This window comes from Cyphomyrmex costatus, unplaced genomic scaffold, assembly GCF_001594065.2.
Source record: "Cyphomyrmex costatus isolate MS0001 unplaced genomic scaffold, Ccosl1.0 scaffold416, whole genome shotgun sequence".
Lineage (NCBI taxonomy): Eukaryota > Metazoa > Arthropoda > Insecta > Hymenoptera > Formicidae > Cyphomyrmex > Cyphomyrmex costatus.
In genome coordinates, this window is record NW_017278384.1 from 23,920 (window position 1) to 44,614 (window position 20,695).

The 20,695-nt window shown below is 37.2% G+C and overlaps 1 protein-coding gene across 1 annotated transcript in view; it reads right to left on the reverse strand.

Annotated features, from left to right (window-relative positions):
- Positions 1 to 20,695, reverse strand: part of Rme-8 (receptor mediated endocytosis 8) — a 43,684-nt gene that overhangs the window by 3,140 nt on the left and 19,849 nt on the right. Inside the window, exons 7-15 of the mRNA XM_018544071.1 lie at positions 12,620 to 13,532; positions 12,162 to 12,518; positions 11,849 to 12,040; positions 11,168 to 11,680; positions 10,486 to 11,064; positions 4,605 to 5,034; positions 4,213 to 4,495; positions 3,893 to 4,106; positions 3,069 to 3,254 (exon numbers count right to left, since the gene is read on the reverse strand). Of these exons, the coding sequence (XP_018399573.1) occupies positions 3,069 to 3,254; positions 3,893 to 4,106; positions 4,213 to 4,495; positions 4,605 to 5,034; positions 10,486 to 11,064; positions 11,168 to 11,680; positions 11,849 to 12,040; positions 12,162 to 12,518; positions 12,620 to 13,532 (3,667 nt within the window). The remainder of the gene's footprint in view (positions 1 to 3,068; positions 3,255 to 3,892; positions 4,107 to 4,212; positions 4,496 to 4,604; positions 5,035 to 10,485; positions 11,065 to 11,167; positions 11,681 to 11,848; positions 12,041 to 12,161; positions 12,519 to 12,619; positions 13,533 to 20,695) is intronic.

Genomic DNA, 20,695 nt, shown 5'->3' on the forward strand with positions numbered 1-20,695 from the left:
CATAGATGAAAAAAAATTACATAGATTAAAATTAAATCATAATTTTAAATAACGTTGAAATCAAATTGACGCAGAGGATATTTACACATAAACAGATCACAAAAATTTTTATTTTATTTTTGACAGGGTTAATAAGACATTTAGTATTTGAATTTTTAAACAATGTTAATTTTTATACTTTTTTCAAGATCAAAGATAAAACACATACTAATATGAATGTTTAAATTTAATGCACGGAATCCATGTTTTTCAACAATATGAAGATTGTATAAAAATAAAAAAAAAAATGACCCGATCGGAGTCGAAACGTCTGAATTTGTATTAATATATAAATTAAAATAATTAGTTAAATTAATTTTGCTCTACGCCCTATTTATATTTTTATATATGGTATTATTTAATAATATAAAAAGAATACCTCTTTGTTGGTATAAGAGCAGCTCTTCATGCTGCTGTTGTTGCTGCTGCTGGTGTTGCTGCTCCAGCTGCTTCGGCTGCTGCTGCTGCTGCTGCTGCCGAGGCTGCTGCTGCTGCTGCTGCTGCTACCGGGGCTGCTGCTTCTGCTGCTGCATCAATTGCTCCTCCAACTTTTTTTGTTGCTGCAAAATTTGCAGCAACGTTTTTTGGATACTATCCATTGTTGGAGGAGACTCTTCTAAGAGTATCCTTTCAACAGCATCAATTACTTCTCCTAAAATAATTAAAAGAATTATGCAAAATTATATATTTAAAATGAAATGTATGATTAAAAGATGCGTAATACTTACGCGACATGTTGAAAGTAGCAAGCGTTTACGGCTGTGAAATTGTCACATAGTGAAATTGTATTCGCACTTGCATATGTCACCAGGGACGACGTAGGAAATTATTAAATTATTTAAAAAATAAAAAATTGTTACATAAAATAATCTCGGACATCGTCCTCCAGCTCTTGGATTTCACCACCGGGCACTGGGACGGACGTAGGAAATTTTTGATCGCGCGAGCGGCGCCCGCGCGCGTTCCATATCATACTTCGTATGTGTGTACGGTGCCTTTACGGGTCAGCGAGGGAGACGAATTTTTTTTTACTATCGTCTATGATCTCGGACATCGTCCTCCAGCTCTTGGATTTCACCACCGGGCGCTGGGACGGACGTAGGAAATTTTTGATCGCGCGAGCGGCGCCCGCGGGCGCTCCATGTCATACTTCGTATGTGTGTACGGTGCCTTTACGGGTCAGCGAGGGGGACGAATTTTTTTTTTACTATCGTCTATGATCTCGGACATCGTCCTCCAGCTCTTGGATTTCACCACCGGACGCTGGGACGGACGTAGGAAATTTTTGATCGCGCGAGCAGTGCCCGCGCGCGCTCCATGTCATACTTCGTATGTGTGTACGGTGCCTTTACGGGTCAGCGAGGGGGACGATTTTTTTTTTTACTATTGTCTATGATCTCCGACATCGTCGTCCAGCTCTTGGATTTCACCACCGGACGCTGGGACGGACGTAGGAAATTTTTGATCGCGCGAGCGGCGCCCGCGCGCGCTCCATGTCATACTTCGTATGTGTGTACGGTGCCTTTACGGGTCAGCGAGGGGGACGAATTTTTTTTTTACTACCGTTTGTGATCTCGGACATCGTCCTCCAGCTCTTGGATTTCACCACCGGGTGCTGGGACGGACGAAGGAAATTTTTGATCGCGCGAGCGGCGCCCGCGCGCGCTCCATGTCATACTTCGTATGTGTGTACGGTGCCTTTACGGGTCTGCGAGTGGGACGAATTTTTTTTTTACTATCGTCTATGATCTCCGACATCGTCGTCCAGCTCTTGGATTTTACCACCGGACGCTGGGACGGACGTAGGAAATTTTTGATCGCGCGAGCGGCGCCCGCGCGCGCTCCATGTATACATACTTCGTATGTGTGTACGGTGCCTTTACGGGTCAGCGAGGGGGACGAATTTTTTTTTTACTACCGTTTGTGATCTCGGACATCGTCCTCCAGCTCTTGGATTTCACCACCGGACGCTGGGACGGACGTAGGAAATTTTTGATCGCGCGAGCGGCGCCCGCGCGTGCTCCATGTATACATATTTCGTATGTGTGTACGGTGCCTTTACGGGTCAGCGAGGGGGACGAATTTTTTTTTTTACTATCGTCTATGATCTCGGACATCGTCTTCCAGCTCTTGGATTTCACCACCGGGCGCTCGCCATTCGATTGTGTTTGCACCTTTACCTTTTGTTTTGTAACGATTCGACATACGTTTATAATTTTCGGTCACATGTATATACGAGTGATCGTCAATTGTTTCGCTCCAAGAACGATCCAAACTTCAATCACATATTTATTAGTTACTTATTAATTACTGTCGATTAATCACACACACATTCGTCACTTAAAAAATCACTCGAAGAACGGAATACACATGATTAACACAACGCTAATATGATACTTATTGACTCGACGAAGTAGACGATCGATTTTATTGGTTATGTTTATACTATCGCGGCCGATAAAAACACGAGGTCTGTTCTTTATTCCTGCACTAATGAATTAGTGCACACGGTGTAATAGGTTGAAGTGAAATAAATATACGTTTGTTTTTTTTCTGTGTCAGTGGAAACATGTGATACCTAAATTAAATTTATAAGAGCAATGGAAGTTTAATTAACATAAACATTTGTTTGGAGCTGTACGTGATCCATCGAAATGGAGGTTTTTCTCTTTTACTGCAACGTGAAGTCACCGAATTTTTACAAGGTAATTTTGTGCGTGCGTGCATGTGTGTGTGTGTGTGTGTGTGTGCGAATGGGAATGCGATTGCATATGCTCATGCGTATGTAGCGATTATCTGATCGCAGCGAGGGATCCCCCGTACCATTTGCCTCGGACAGTGAGTTGTGCCGCCCCTGGCTACCTTCTCTACGCGCTCAGTCATTCGCTAACTATTTCTTGTTATAATTTAAAAACTAATCTTCTGACAACATTTTCGCAAAGGAAAACTCGTCTTAGAATTAAGTCAGGAATATGACATTTCAAGGATACTATGTTCATTTTGAATCACCCTGTAGATAATTTACTTACTTCGCTTGTAGCTAATTGATGTAAAATTAATATAGCTGTTTTATATACCGATGGTTGACTATTCTGGGTAGCCATCTGTCGACAGAGTCGAGGTATATGACCCAAAGATGGTACTTGGTCTGCCAAAGTAGGTTGCGCTTGGAGTAAACACACAAGAGCCTGCGTCGTTAATTCCAACATATCCGTCTAGAAAAAAAATTAAATGCAGAAATATCCTGGGTTAAATGGCCAAATTTGAAATACATATTTAGGACTTCAAAACAAAGAAAAATTTTCTCTGGAAGAATTCTCGCAAACGCTTTGTTCAAGAGATATTTACTTATTAAGTTACTGAACTGTAGGATTATTATAATGTCGAAATGTCGCTTTTTGCTTTGTTTTGAAAGTCGTAGATCGTTGATAGGCTTATGTTCGCAATGTAAACAAAGCTCCTTTCATCAGAGAGTCGTACGAAATAATTAAGTTATTACTTATAATACTTCTTAAATTACAAAACTATAAGAAGAAATAAATATCGAAATAATACAGGTTTAATTTCTTTATTAAGATCCAAGATGCAATGAGCATCAAAAAATTGTTAGATTGTTAGTCAATTTAACTCGTGATAGTACTGCAGTAGTTCATTAGTTTGAGTTGTAAATCTGAAAAAATTTCGACGCGCATTTAGGGATCTACATACGTAGAATATAAATTCACACGAAAATTATATTAGAAGCATCCAAGATCTAGCTTGACCATAAATGACTTATTCTCATCGGTATAAGAATATTAAAGTAATATTTTCATACGCGCGTTAGCACTACATAGTTTATTATTACACTTACATTAGTCTTGTCCTTGGACATTAATGTAAACGTAGTATCCATCAACTCACTTAAGAATTCTTTTGGTTTCCTAAGTGCCCAAGCAGGACTGGCTATAAATAATCGAAGATACACACCACCTACGACAGGTTCATTCGTCGCGATATCGATGTTACTTTGCGTATCAGGTAACTTTAATATGGCATTAGGATTTCGCCTCTGTAATGCATGGTATCTAAAAGATAAATAATAATTAACATCCACACATTACCAAAGAAGGAAAAAAAGAAGAAAAGAGAGAAAGAAGAGAGAAACCTAATATATTAATTTATAAAGCTTACTCGTCTTTTAATTCTGCAATAATTTTTGCTACTCTAGCTTTTGCATCATCATCCCATATCAATTCAGGATTTTCGTGCTGTGTTTCAAACATATGTACACATTGCTTAGGTGCATCGCGAATAGCTTCGCTAAATAATCTAGGTAAAAATTTTGACAGATCAAGTTTAACTTTTGGTCCAGCTAATTTATCGGATGACATTTTTGCAAGTAATTCAGCCGCTTTTTCTCTTATATGAATATTACTTGAGTTGCAAAAGAGATCAAGAATGTATACAACAGCTCCTGAAACACACATTACGAACATGTTCATTATATGATCGATAAACCTTCAACTAATTTATAAATCAATGTTAATTCTCCATATATATTCTCTATACAGTTATGTACAAACCTTTTGATAATGCATCTTTTACAATTTTAGTTGAACTCATCAGGGCATACAATGTTTCCAATGCAAGAAGCTGATACTCTTTTAAACTGTGCAAACATAACAATAAATACACAACAACTTCATTTGCAGCAATATCGTCAACACATTCTTGATTCTTGGTAACATTACTGATTACTTCTAGAGCGCTCTTTTGAATCAATTTAAAATTACTACAGTTCAAAAGTCCAAACAGCAATTTAAAATGTCCCATACACTGTAATTCAATGCCAGGATTATTTTTTATAATATTATTCAGAGCTTTAAGCGCCATCACAATGTGCTCCAATTTCTCTTGATCCTTTTTAATCGAAATAATACTTCCCAAGGATGTTAAATATTCCGAAGATAGTGACAGAAATTCGAGCAAGTTTATTGTAAAACCTTTGGGATTCTGAAAATCAAATAGATATTTCCAGAATTATTTTTATCATACAATGTACAGGAGAAGGTGATAATAAGAGCCTTGCTAATAATGTGGATTCTATTTACAATTTTGTTATTATAATATTAATACTATCTCTTACAAAAGATTTTTTATCTTAATGGCTCTTTGCCTTTCTTTATATACATTGTTTTATACTTATAGAGCCTTATTAATTTTATTATTTTTTTATCTTATTCTTATAGATAAATATCAAAGTTGTGAAACTTTTGTCGCCACGACTAGTACAATCCTTTTTTCAATTAATGTTATTGTCTATTACAAGGTATATCAAAATTTCTTCGTTTTTCAATATTAAGTTTAAAAGCACAAAAAAAACAGTAAGGAAATAAAACGTAAGCACTAAACGAATTGACCAATAGAAACAAAAGGCAATAACAAAAACAGAAGTAAATTCAAAATGTTGATTCTCTTACTGCTTACATCTCACTGCTTAAAATGTTTTAGTAGTGTCTCGCGCCAAGTGAACGTGCAGCGCGAGACGCACTGTGCCTCTTTTGTTTACGCGAGTCGGCAAGTTGCAAACAGTCGAGAACATTGGATCTCAATAACGGCTGAACCGATCAAGTTCTACTTACGCTCAATCGAGCATAAGTCACTATTTAAATTGTACAATAAAAGTGATTTTTTTTTTTACGTGCTCTATGAAGGGACATATCGTGATGTAAAATCTAAAATGTATATAAAATTAAGATTCAGATACGTTATCGCCTCAAATTTTGGTTTTCTTTTCATATTTTTGCCATCAGACGCAATCTATTGACTGCACTAGTTCGAATTAGTGCAGCCAATAGACCTTTTCATAGTTCGAAATGCGCAGATGCGAACATGGGTGGGAGGATCGACCAAGTCCGGGAAAGTTAAAAGTTTCGTACAGTTTTGTACGCTTTACATTATGGTTTCATCATTTCCATTCGTAAAAGCAAATATTTTCCCTCTTGATGTTCCTGGTGCTGTGTTAATTTATAATTCAGTTCAAGAACACAGCGTAGAGCAATTAAAAAGATGGTTGAAATGTAGGAAGCAAAAAACAAACGGAAAGAAATGCGAATTAGTTGAGAGGTTATTTAGTCTTTTATATTTTTAATACGTCCTATAAAACAATATGATTATATATTATGAAATATTATTAATATTACATTATATAATATAATATTATAAATATAATAATATATTATATATATTATATATAAAGATCTAATAAGATGCTATAGGCATCAAAATGTGGTTAAATTGATTCTCAATTTAACTAAAGTGATATTACTGCGGTAGTGAATATGTAAGCGTCAATGCTGAAAATCCATCAGCGTCGCGGGGGGACTACATACGCAGTATATAAATTTCACACAATATAATGCTTTGTTTCGACATTACCCTTTCTAAATGACAGGCACGGTTTGGGAAACGAGATAAAATAATAATTATCAGTTTTAAAACTTTTTAAGCGTGTGTCACTTTTGCATAAACCATAACAGCAACGTTTTGTTGTTCCTTTTCTATCATTTGTGCTTGCCATAATTAAGAAAATTTTTTTTTAATAGTAATCGATCTTTTCACGTGTATTTTTACGAAAATGTACGAAAGTCCACCAGGTGAGGCTAGGTTTGTTTGCGCAGGCGCACAATTTTTGCTTGCGATGAAAAGGTCTATTCAGCTAAAAAGATCATTCTGTTGCATATGGTTCCGCGTTTGACAAGTTGACAGCATATTTCACGTTGTCATTTATATGACGCTGAAGCTAGCGGTCACTTTTAGCGGCCACATGTGAGACTAGGAGCGAATAGCAGTGCGGGGCCAATTATAAAAAATAGAATTTATGACGTATTTCCATAAAAAATTCATTGAAAATAATAATTCACAATACGATGATAAACGAGACAAGATTAAGTTAAAAATATTGAAAATAATTATATAAATACATTACAAAATGTATGTATAAATAATATAAAAAATATTAATATTATTGCTACACGCATGGTGATAGACTTTCGGAAAAATTCTAAAATGTAGTTTAATACACGAGGAAACCGAAATGCAATATAATTTTGAACATCATGCCCTCATTGTTTATTTAAAAAATGTTAAATAACACAGGCCCACAAAAAAATTGTTATTTTTTGTGCGATGAATGCTATGATATTCCCATGTATTTTTTCCCGCTGAAACCGAATCCGTAACCCGTTTGACCCCTACACGTCAGGATTTTTTTTTAATCTAAAAAAAAATAGTAAGATTAGGGAATCTTCCCCCAATGACCTTGACCTTGACATATGTTGTCAAGGTCATAACCCTGAGTAACCTCCAACAGATTTTAGCCATAGACATAAACCATAGACCGAGCGTAAGCTGCTACTATAGACAAGGGGGGATGTGATAACCGACAGGGGAAATATCGGACGAAGTCGGGTAAACTTCGGTTAGATTCGGAAACATTCGGCATGTGTCATTATTTGAATTATCGCATGTGTCAGTATTTGAAAGTACAAAGGTTAGAAGCGTCTGTCAGAAATAAAATAAAACATAAAATATAAAAAATATAAAATTAAAAAAAACACATAATTATAATAAGCATTTGTGATCCAGCTTTGACCGTTATTGGATTCCTTCTTCTTGTTTGCTTATTGTTTATCAATTGTACGGTCATAAAAAGATTCAATATTTGTTAAATCACGTAATAATACATAAGAATTACAGAATTTTAAATACGTGAATTTTAATTTATCATCTTTAGATTTTAATATGTTATTGGCTTCCTTTTTCTTGTTTGTTTATTCTTTATCAATTGTACGGAAGAGAGATTTAATATTTGTTCATTAAAACGTGTTTCTACAAAAATAATACAGATTTTTTTTATTCTCATTTATCACATATCATCACATTTGCATTATATTTACGTTTATTTACAAAAAAAATTAATTAAGTAATATTAAATAATATTTATTTAATTAATTAAATAAATTAAGTTTCAAATCTAACCTTTAAACTGAAATTATTCTTGAACCTGTTGAACTTAAAGTAATAAAGAATGAATCTTGTATTTATTTCTATATATAAAAGAATGCATTTTATAATAATAGATGTTGGATTGAAAATCGCTGAGATTCATACACTCTTTTCTATAACCTCGAACATACCCGAGCCGATCTACGGAAATAGCCGAATTCGTCCGCTGTTTCCCCTTACCCCGTTTATCATTACCCCGCAGGCTTACGCTCGGTATATGGTTTATGTCTATGGTTTTAGCCGTCGCTCGTCCTTCGTTAAAAAGTTATTAACAATTATAGTTTTAAAGTTATGATCGGATCATAACTTTACAGGTCATATGCATGGTGATAGACTTTCGGAAAAAATTTAAAAATGTTTGCTTATTTTCTTAATGTTCCAGACATTTTAGAATTTTTTCCGAAAATCTATTACCATGCGTGTGACCTAATATTCAATGAATATTTTCTCATTTACTAGACAAAATATCTTGATTTATTATTATTTTCAATATAAAATGTATAGTATAAATTACTTTATAATTAATTCCAACCCAAGTGATATATGATGAAAGTGGTAAAAAAAGTTACCTTTTTTTATAAAAAGGTAAAAAAAGGCGCTCATATATATGTATATGCGCTCGTATGTGTGCTCCTTGGAGAGGAAAATTACTTTATTTCAAACCTACTTTTCAAACTATCAAATAATTTTTTTCAAAAAATATGTGAAATCTTTTAATTGACGCAATATAAAAGTTTCATGTATTTATCATAGGTATTCATAATATCTGTATTGTTTCAACAATATATGTATTTTCTGTTTATAATTGGCGCAATTAAAAGATTTCACATATTTTTTGAAAAAAATTATTTGATAGTTTGGAAAGTAGGTTTGAAATAAAGTAATTTTCCTCTCTAAGAAGCACACATACGAGCGTATATACTGAGCGCCTTTTTTATCTTTTTGTAAAAATAGAGCCATAATACTCACGGATAGTCTTAATGGCTAAAGAAACATGAAAAAACTAAATTCTGTAAAAATATAAAGGAGACCCACTTCACCATCACATTCAAATAGTCACATCATCGCGCGTATTCATAGTCAGACCATATATTTAAGACTTCCTTGAATTTATCTTTAGATGCTCAGTAGCCAATAAAATAATTCATAGAACATCCGAAGATAAAACTTAAGGAAGCCTTAAATATAAGACCTGACTATGGGTATATATTTCTTAATGGATATATATCATATTTCTTATCGTTTTATGGCGATCCACCACCAGAGGTCCAAGGAAAAGACTCGCGCCAATAAAGGAAAAGAAAAAATTATTAATTATTTGACTCTTATTAGTTCTTTACATAATTGTTGGTTTTATGTTAAGAGTCCTTGTATTCAAATTAATTATATATTTCTTTTCATTAAAATTCCTGAGTAGTCGCGGCCATGTTAGAATTGTGACATTAGAAGCGGGAAATGACACGTTAATTTATAGGTGCGTTCCGTTTCGTGCATAGTGCGCATGATATATCAATTGTCCTTGTTTAACATTTTGTGAGCAACAAAGATAAATGATGCATTATGCGCATCATACGTGAAACGGAACGCATACTATGTTACGTATCATTTGTAAATAAAGACAATTTAGATAAATTAAAATGACGAGATCGCTTTGAAAACTTGTAAGAATGGACGAAAACTATCCTTTTCTACTTGAGAGTCAGTAAATAGTTGTAAAAAGCACATAAAATGAGCCTCTGTACGGGCAAGAAACACATGATTTGACTGCTGTTGAAATGACTGAAAAATATGCTTTTACGTATAAAATTTCAAGACTTTAATTTTCGTTTATTTTTAGAACTTTCATAAGTATGATAAATCACATTTTCACAATTAAGCATAATAACGAAATAACACGTAACACAAAATTTCGTCGTTAAAGTGTCACTTCACGCCTTTTATCGTAGCTAGGCGCTATAACACCCACATGCACCCGTACATGCACGCACGCACGTACGTACGTAAGTACGAGCAAGTTTGTGTGCTCACCTTCGGCCAAAAATGAGCACATGGACATGGGCTCGTGTTTTTGTACATGGCTTACGGTTTCGTCAGCAACGTGGAGTTCTAGCTGAATATTCAGCTCTTTAAAAAATTTTTTTTTATTTTTTTTTTATTTTCTAAACTATCTTCATCATTTCACACACAAGTGTGTTTTATATATTAAATATAAAAAAATATATTATATCGTTTACTATATCATTTTACTTCAATATAACTAAAAAATACAAAATTAGACAAAAGTGATAAAATGAAGGCCTATATTATCACCTTTTCCTCTAATTATTATTTTAACGGCTATAATTTTACATCCACATATGCTTTTGTTTCCAATATTCTAATAATAAACAAATTTACCTCAATTAGATACGCTGGTTGTTCATTGTATACCTTCACAAATATTTCGCCGATTACTAATTCGTCAGTATGGACAGTATACTTAAAATCGCTAAAATCATGTTCAAAATTGCCGCTATTATTTAATCTCTCTTGTCGTTTCAATTCTAAATATTCATTTAATTCTGCTCTAGTCCCATTGTCCCAAATTAAATATGGATTTAAACAATTAGAATTCAATATCTTTAAAATTTCTTCGGGTTTATCTTTAATAAGCTGACGTGCTAAATAAGGAGTTAATAAACTTTCCAAAGCAGCAACTGTAACGGGATTAACAGGTGTTTCATTATCGCCTTTCATATAACCACCTAATCGAGCACAAGCGTGAACTGCCAATTTAGCCAAATTGTTGGCTACTTCCTGACGATTCTCATCCTGGTTTCTTTCTACTCCACCTTCTTCTAATGTATAATCATAATTGAACATAAAGAGCAACAGATCCCATAAAGCACCAGATTGTAATAACTGCATTTGTAATATGCTATCTATAGCGAGAGATGAAATACACTCTGTAGCAACTGCACATAATTTTGTTAAATGCTGCAAAAGAGAAGAGAGAAAAATAAAAATTGAGATAGAATAAACTAGAGTTGCGTATGCACACACACAATTTTCCTTGGCTATAAAACATCTTTGTACATACCTTAAAATGCAGTATTCTGCAAAGATCTTTTACAAGTTGCGGCAATTCGATAATCTTATCTCTGCATCCTTGAAATGATCCGGCAACAGCGAAACATCTAGTGATATACATGCAAACTTGCACTGCTACATCGGTGGATTTACTCGATCTGCTTAATACTGATACGCATCGCGTATACGCTTCCAACAATACGTCTAAACCACCCTCCCTTCGCAATTCTTCGGCGTTTAAAGCCGAACAATGTACCGTATGATACGCAAGTTCGCTTGCAGCTGCTAGCAATGGAGCAGATTTTGAAAATAACCGTTCGTCATCCGTTTCTAACTTAATAGTTTTGATTAATTGAGGATAACCAGCGTATTTGTACGGTCTAAGCTCATCTGTATATCTATGAAAAAGGATGCTCTGAGTACTTAAAATCAAAACAATATTGTCAGGATTAGGTCCAGTCGTTGACCAACAATTGCGACTGCATAGAAATTCGTATGCTTGGCTAACAGCTTCAAACTTATCCTAAAATCATTGTTATCGTTGTATACATATGGACGTACGGGTGTATTATACATGCATGTATGCACATGCACATGTATACAAGCTTACGCTTGACACACTGGTAAAAGCGATAAAATATGTATATCATATATATTTTATATATTATAATAAATCTAAATACAGACTTACCCTGCCTTCAGGATTTTTGTCAGGATGATATATTTGAGCCAATTTATAAAATGATTTCCTGACGATCGCTTCATCATGATGCTTTCCACTAGTTAAGCCAAGTTGCTTATAAGCTTCCTCCATAGTCATTAAAGGTGGTTTTTTCTCTACTTCTCTTTTCCACGCATCTAATACATCTTTTAGTAACTGCACCTATAATTTAATTATCATATTCGTGTAAATCTTTATATAATTAATGTCACATATAGAAGACAATGTTCATACAAACGATGCATAACACAACACAAAAGCAAGTCAATTCCTTTCAACTTACAGGTTCTGAGATAGGCCACTGCGGGAATTTAACAGTATCACAAAGATGTCTAAGATAGAATATCTGGCAGAACAATTCATTTTCCAATTGTGGATATCGTATAGCAGGAATAGCGATATATTGATACCTGGCCATGGTATGTCCTTGTAATTTGGGAGTAAAGTCTGCAATATGCGCAGCAATTTTCTCGATAAGCATTCGTCGCATTTCTGCATTCCAAATTGCTTCCGGTGTATCATAATCTCCAAGAAATATTTGCGCAAATTTCTCTGCTCCGTGATTCTCTAAATAACTTACCATTGCATCAGGCAATAGTTGACCGAGAATACTTTGTTGCATGATATCTGAACAAGTGTTCTAAAGAATATAATACAGAAATGTTACATGTATTTCTTTATTATTATTGTAATCATATTACAATTTTTATTATAAAAACAGATATAAACATATATACTCACATCATCGTTCCTAAAAGCTTGTTTAATGTGCGTCAATTGTAAGAACCTTGCAATCGGCAAGACATTAGAACCAGTGTACATTAAGATAAAATAAAATACGCCGGTAAGATAAATTTTTGACACATCAGGATTATCTCGCATCACTTCGCATAACAATGTAGCGACTCTTTCAACGAGGATTGGATCAAATGTTAACAAAAGCTGTACGATATGTGGCAGATATTGAAGATCTGATAGCAATCGCTTTACACGTGGCAAGGGCCTGATTACCGCGTCATCAGCATCTCTACTTGGGAAATATTCACACATCTTGATTAAAATGTTTAGTATTAAATTAGCTAGTTCACTTTCATTTATCACGGAAGTTCCCTTCGCAACAAGACTCCACTTTAATTGTGGCACTTGTGAAATTGTTTTCCATCCATCTAATCCCTGCGCCCAAACTTTTGTTTTATGAGTCACGTGATTTGAAGCATACAATTCTCTCAAATCTCTTAGACTCATCGGACCTTCGCGTTGATCACCATTATTGTAATACCATTCTTTTTCCATTCGTTCCTGCTGTGGACCTGCCTCTATCACATTGGTTTGCGTTGGTATGACAGCTCGGGAAGTATGTAAATGTGCCAATGTCAATAGATCGACTAAAGATCGTACGCCATTTTGATCCATTATATCTTTGACATTTCGCCTATGTAATATAAGTTTATTTATGAACATGACTAGCCTATCACGCTCCGTTCTGTCCGCACAACGCTCCAACATTCCCAGGATGTATTTTGTATCTGAGAATGGACCAATATCTTCATAATATCGACCATACACTATCGTCATTGCTTGCAAGCAAAGGCACTTCATTTCAATTTTCGCTGTCAATAAAAATCTGTGATATAAATCATTAAAAAATTCGTATCTGTAATTAAAAATAGAATACCGTTATGTAAATTATCTAAAATGTTGTATTACAAATTAATGAGACGTCGAGAGTTAATAATAAAAGAGTTGCATATTATTTTCTTGTAATGTTTTGTAAATGTTTCTTTTTCTTTTTTGCAGACGTTGTAATGCTTTCTCTGCAGTTGATTTCGTCAAAGTTTATTATACGTATGTGATATTTTTTTTATCGAGTATATACAGAATGCCTAACGTAACAGTGATCACGATTTTTCTGGTACTTTCGATGATTTGACAAAAATTATTTTGGATAAAAGTTAATCAATTGTCTCAGGCTACAAATTACAATACTAAAAATTTGAAAAATACTCTTTTTTTTTAGGAAAAGTCAAATAATATGTTAATTTAACTTAATAATATTTTATATCTTGACTTTAAATTTGTATAAAAATTTATTACCGACTCTTACTTGTCCTTGTTCTTATCATTTTATTTAAAAAAAAATTTTTGTATTTGTTACATTTTTACAGACATGAATTCTTGTTTTTTAAAACATATAATAATTATTGTATAACAAAAACTCCTGTACAATTCAAAAATAACAATGTTTAGTATTCTCATTTCGATTCTTAGCGCACTGTGCCGCCTGCGATCGTGCGGCCATCTCTCGGCCTCCTCGCTAGTTTCTTTACCTCGCCTCTCCCCGCAACCGCTTATTATCGTTCTTCCCCTGATCGTTTTCTGCAACCGCTTGCAAGATCAGATCGCGCATGCGCGACGACGACAAGACAGACATCTTTGACTGTTTCTGCCGGTTAACACGTTTCACCTCGTGTCCGCAAGCATTTTTGTACGTGAACGTGTAATAAAACTCTCGTGATGCAAGTAACGAGTCAATTCATTCCGGTAACAACAATAATCATCCACACGCATGCCAGTGCATACAGCGACGACTGTAGCGAGTACCGACAAGAAGAAAAGACAAGAGGGACACATGTCCTTCGGCCACGGTCCCGATCAAGGGGTATCGATCATGAAACTTTTTCCCTAGAATAAAAAGTGAAAAATGAAAATTTTTACCATTGAAATTAATGGAGAAATTTTTCACTTTTCATCCTAGGGGAAAAAGTTTCATGATCGATACCCAGCAAATTCCGGGGCTTCCGTGGAAGGCACAAGCCGCAAGCCACAACAGGCGCATACATCTTTTTTTGGTCCTTCGAGCCGGATACATCCGCAACGTTCAAAAAGTCGGTGCCACTGCGGTCATAGCTATTGAGGAGGTTAGCTGCCGACGAGCCACAAGTCTCACGGCAGTAAGAGACTGAGATAGACAATCACAGTCTTCCTTCGTTTCAAGAAATTCAGCCGCTTGACGAGTCACAAATCTCGCGGCGCGGTGGGAAGCTGAGCCACACAACTTCAGCCTTCTAACATTCAACGGGTCAGCAGATACTCACTGCGCACAAGGTTATTCTGCCAAGGAACTTGGCGCATTTTCATCATTGGGAAGCAGACACGATTCCAAAGGGCCGTCACATCGAGGGAGTCATCGTAACCTTCCCGCCTTCCGCCATCACGGCCAACAGCCTTGAGTGCTCGAAGCCACGTTTTGTTTACATTTCCACAACAGTGCGAATTGTTTGTAAGGTAAGGTTAGCTATTTCAAGGTCGGTGCCAATTAATCATTTCTATTTTCTTTCCCTTGACTATTCATTTTCATTGCCTTCGCCATGGCTAATAACGACATCGCTACATTGAAGCGCCGCCGCGCAATAATTATCGGTTCTTGTACTCGAGTCCGAACGTTTGCAGACTCAATCGAATCCGTAACGTCGTCCATTGCGGCTCAGCTTGAAGAATGCAAGACCAAATTAGACAGTTACTGGTCGAGCTACGACAAAGTGCAAACGAAGCTAGAATTTTGTGATGAAGCGGAAGCGAATCATAGCGTTACTTTCGAGGCCTTTTATTTTACATCCGCCAAACTGCGTGAGTTGCTCAATGTCGCGAGTTCGACGCGCTCGGTTGCCTCCCCTCCGCCGTCGCTTTTCCAGCGGCGTTGATCAATTTAACCCTTTGCGGCATACATTTTTCTTTACACGGAAAACAGCTGAAAATTGTTGCTCGGGGGTTTTCGGGGTCGTTGATTACGAATCTGAAGTCAGATTTTGAAAATTCAAAATGGCGGATCCAAGATGGCCGTCCGAAAAGCGAAAAATTACCCAAACTTGATGATACTGAGTTCTCGGGGGTTTTCGAGGTCGTTGATTACGAATCTGAAATCAGATTTTGAAAATTCAAAATGGTGGATCCAAGATGGCCGACGGAAATGTGAAAATTTACTTGATCGAGATAAAACTGGGTACTCTATGTATTCTGAATTTTGAATTTATAAGTCTGAGATCAGATTCATAATCAGCGACCCCGAAAACCATTATATACCAATTTTTATTGATAAATGAAAATATGTAGTGCGTGTACGATTACCTGACTGACATTACCCGCACTGTGTCAAGCGAAACTATGAGTAGAGCAGTCTAGGCTAACTTGGCGTTTTCGGTTTGGGGCAGTTTTCGAATTCGTAACAACTTATTCGTAACTCGAAATCAGCGACCCAAAAAACTCCCAAAAACCATATTTCATCAAAATTCAATCAATTTGGTAGTTTTCAGCCGCCATATTGGATCCGCCATTTTGAATTTTTCAAAACTGACTATATATTCGAAATCAGCGACCCCAAAAATCCCCGAGTGACAAGTTTCAAGCAAATTCAAGCAATTTAAAAAAATTCGTCCGCCATATTGGATCTGCCATTTTGAATTTTTAAAAACTGACACCGGATTCGTAATCAGCGACCCCAAAAACTCTCTACATATCATCTTCAGATTATTTTATACTGTTAATTAGTCAGAATTACATTTACTTAAAAAAAAAATCGTTTTTTTTTAAATTAATTTATTTATAACGTTCAATTAATTAACAATAACCTTTGTTTTCTTTTTTATTTCTATGAAGGGATGTTCTCTAATACATTTTATATGCTTTTTGTCATTAAAACTAATTAAATAGTGTTTCAAAAATGTAAAAAAGTGTACAGAAAAAGGTGACACTCAGGAGTGTCACTATGCCGCAAAGGGTTAAACATATTAAATTACCTAGATTAGATCTTCCGAAATTTTCCGGTAACTACGACGAGTGGTTTCCTTTTTTTGATACATTTCAGTCTGTCATACATGCAAACGCGTCATTAAATAATATTCAAAACCTTCAATATTTGAAGGCATCCGTCGTCGGCGACGCGGCTAAAATAATCAGCTCGCTGGAAATTTCGGGCACAAATTACGATGTCGCTTGGAATTTACTAAAAAATCGTTATGATAATAAACGTGTTATCGTACAAAGCCACGTAAAGGCAATTATGGATCTGCCGTCCATGGTCAAGGAAAACGTTGTCGAACTGCGTCAAATCGCGGACGGCGCAACAAGACACATTCAAGCCCTTCAGGCTTTGCAGCGTCCTACAGAACATTGGGACGACTTATTGGTTCATATATTGAGTAGCAAACTTGATACACTCACATCTCGCGAATGGCAGTTGTCGCTGACGAGCTCTCAATTGCCCACGCTAAAGTAATTCATTGATTTTATCGCTCACAAATGCCAAACTCTTGAAACTAACGGCAATCCAACTACGCGAGCACAAGCGCAGCCCGGCGTGAAGCGTCAATCTTGTCTCGCAACAGTGAAGACAAAGTGCGTATTTTGCAAGGGCGAACACTTGGTATATCATTGCCAAAATTTCTTAAAATTACCGGTGCCGCAAAGAATTTCAGAAATTCGAAAGCGTAACATTTGCGTTAATTGCCTGCGATCCACTGATCACGCCTCAAACAAATGTCCATCGGGCAGCTGTAAAAGTTGCAACTTGAAACATAATTCATTGCTTCATCTTTCCACAGCTACTTCTACGAAGAACGATACTTCCGAGTCTCATGACTCTTCCGCCGGTGATAAGGGAGGAGGGACTGCGCCTACGAGTTCTCCTACCGCCCTCGTCACAAGCAGTATAAATTCACCGGACCACAACTGCATTATGCTATCCATTGCCGTCGTATTTGCGCATGACAACAAGGGCGCTCTTAAATCTTGTCGCGTGCTTTTGGATAGCGGCTCACAAGCCAATTTCATTTCTCAGCACTTTTTACAAACGCTCGGTCTCAAGACACGTGCTTCGGATGTTTCCATTTTTGGAATAAATAAAACGGCCATCAGATCGTTTCAAACTGCTGAAGTGCGACTACAGTCGCGCATAAATCCTTTCAATATTGTTAGATTGCATTGTCACTGATCATGTGACTGACAGCTTCCAGCTTTTACTATCAAGAGAAGCAACGTTTAAATTCCACAAAATATTCAATTGGCTGATCCTCAGTTCAATGTCTCGTCGGAGATCGATCTTTTAATTGGCGCGGACCATTTTTGGCATTTACTCTGCGTGGGGCAAATCAAATCTTCGCCAATTCAGCCTATCCTCCAGAAAACGCGTTTCGGGTGGATTCTGGCTGGACGATTTAACTATACATACATCCGCCTCTAAGCAAACCGTCCAATCTTTTCACACTTCAATTTCTAACGCGCAATTACAAGACCAGCTATCACAGTTTTGACAAATCGAGGACATAACTCAGACCTCGGACAATCGCAGTCTTGAGGAGAATCTTTGCGAGCAGCATTTTCTGCAAAACTTATCTCGGGACGCGCGAGGCAGATTAATCGTGAAGCTTCCGTTCAAGGAACTTGATTCCATCGCTCTCGGTGATTCAAGAGGAGTCGCTCTAAAACGATTATATGCTGTCGAAAGACGATTCAATCGCAATCCTGATCTAAAAACTCAGTACACAAGTTTCATAGACGAATACTTGGCTCTAGGTCACATGAGGTTAATTGACGAGCTATCCGATGACAGTTCGGAATCATTTTACCTCCCACATCATGTGTTTTTAAATCTAGCCGAGGTAACGATAAAATACGAGTAGTTTTTGACGCTTCGGCGAAGAGTTCGACCGGCACTTCCTTGTATGACATGCTCATGGTTGGGCCAACAGTCCAGCAGGCTTGTTTTCAATTTTAACGATTTCGCATGTTTCGCTTTGTTCTCACCGCTGACATCGTTAAGATGTACAGACAGGTATTGGTGCATCCTTCACAAACGCGCTACCAGCGTATCCTGTGGCGAGACAATCTTACCTCCGATATCAAAACATACGAACTCGTCACCTTGACGTATGGCACGTCCTCGGCGCCATATCTAGCTACTGGGTGCTTCAAATGGTTAGCCGATCTTCATGCGAACAAGTTTCCTAGCGGTTCCGCGTGCGTGGGGCGGGATTTCTACGTCGATGATATGCTCACGGGGGCTGACACCATCGACAAGGCCTTAATAATTCGTGATCAGACAATCAAGGTACTACGCACGGGCGCCTTTGAGCTTAGCAAGTGGGCTTCCAATTGCCCAGATTTGTTGGTAGGCGTCGAGGAACAAAACATTAGCCCTGTCACTATCAATCATGGGCATGGAATCATCCATATTAGGGGTCCATTGGAATCAGCTCCAAGACACCTTACACTTTTCTTATAGTCCCGACGCTGACCGCCCGACAGTCTCCAAACATGTTATACTTTCCGAATCATCTAGGCTTTTTGACCCTCTAGGGCTAGTAGACCCGGTTATCGTTCTGGTAAAGCTGATCCTGCAGGAGTTCTGGCAATTAGGATCTCATTGGGACGAATCAGTTCCGCAAGAGCTTCATTCTCGTTGGGCGAGCCTCAAGTCCAATTTAATTAATAACAATCATTTGTCAATTCCACGCTATGTCAAGCTCAACACGAATTCACAATCATTTCAAATACATGGATTTTGTGACGCGAGTCAGCTGGCTTACGGAGCATGCCTTTATGTGCGCACAGAATCTGAAGGCGGTACTTACAACACCGAATTATTGTGTTCCAAATCTCGTGTTGCCCCGCTTAAGGCGGTCACATTGCCACGTCTCGAGCTTTCGGCAGCCTTGCTATTGGCCAAGCTATTAAGCAAGGTCAGAATGTCATTTCACGTAGCTAACACACAGATTTTCCTGTGGTCAGACTCCACGATAGTCCTAAATTGGATAGCATAGCCATCGCGGAAATGGTCAGTTTTTGTGTCTAACAGAGTCGGTCAAATTCAAACTTTAACTAATCCTGATAACTGGCGTCACGTTAAATCCGTCGACAATCTTGCTGACATCCTGTCTCGCGGCTTTAACCCACAGGAGCTGGCGAAGTTTTCCATGTGGTGGCATGGACCCACCTTCTTAGAACAAAATGACGTTGATTGGCCTAATTCTGAGTTCACGCGTTCAATCGAGGACCTTCCCGAACAAAGAAAAACGGTCGCGGCTCTAGTGGTTTTTGGCCATTCAATTGTAAACGAATTGTTAATCAGACATTCAAATCTCTACAAGGCATGTCGCATTCTTGCGTATTGCCTAAGATTTCTCAAACGCTATCGTCCAACGGAATGTACCACCTTTGTATCTCATCAAGAAATTTCAACTACCTTGCGAATCATGTGCAAGGTAGCCCAGAGTCAGGCTTTCCCCGAGGAGTACAAGACCTTGCGCAAGGGTCATACCCTCAATGCATCAAGCAGCATATTATCACTAGCTCCGTTCATCAGCGAAGACGGATCAATTCGAGTAGGGGGAAGACTAGTCAACTCCAATCTAAGCTTAGACGCAAGTCATCCAATCTTATTACCACGTGATCATATCTTAACCCGTCTCATCATAGAGCATGAACACAAGCGCAATGCTTACGCGGGCACCTAAGCCACCATGGCGGCCGTAAGGCAACGTTTTTGGCCGATCTCTCTTGAGACCCTAAAAAGAGAGACTCGTCACGTGACTATGGGTGATTCTGATTGGCTGGGGTATGGATCGCACATCTGCGTTCCACGAACATGTACCATAACCTATTCTAATAGAATACGCGTACATGACAGATGACACATGTGTTGCTGTCAGCTTGTGTTGCTTACTGACTAGTAAGTTAATTTATCACATCTATGTAAAATTTTGAGAAAGGTAATGTACATGTATCACGAATAAGCTTCGAATTAATAAACGCTTCATAGTTAAA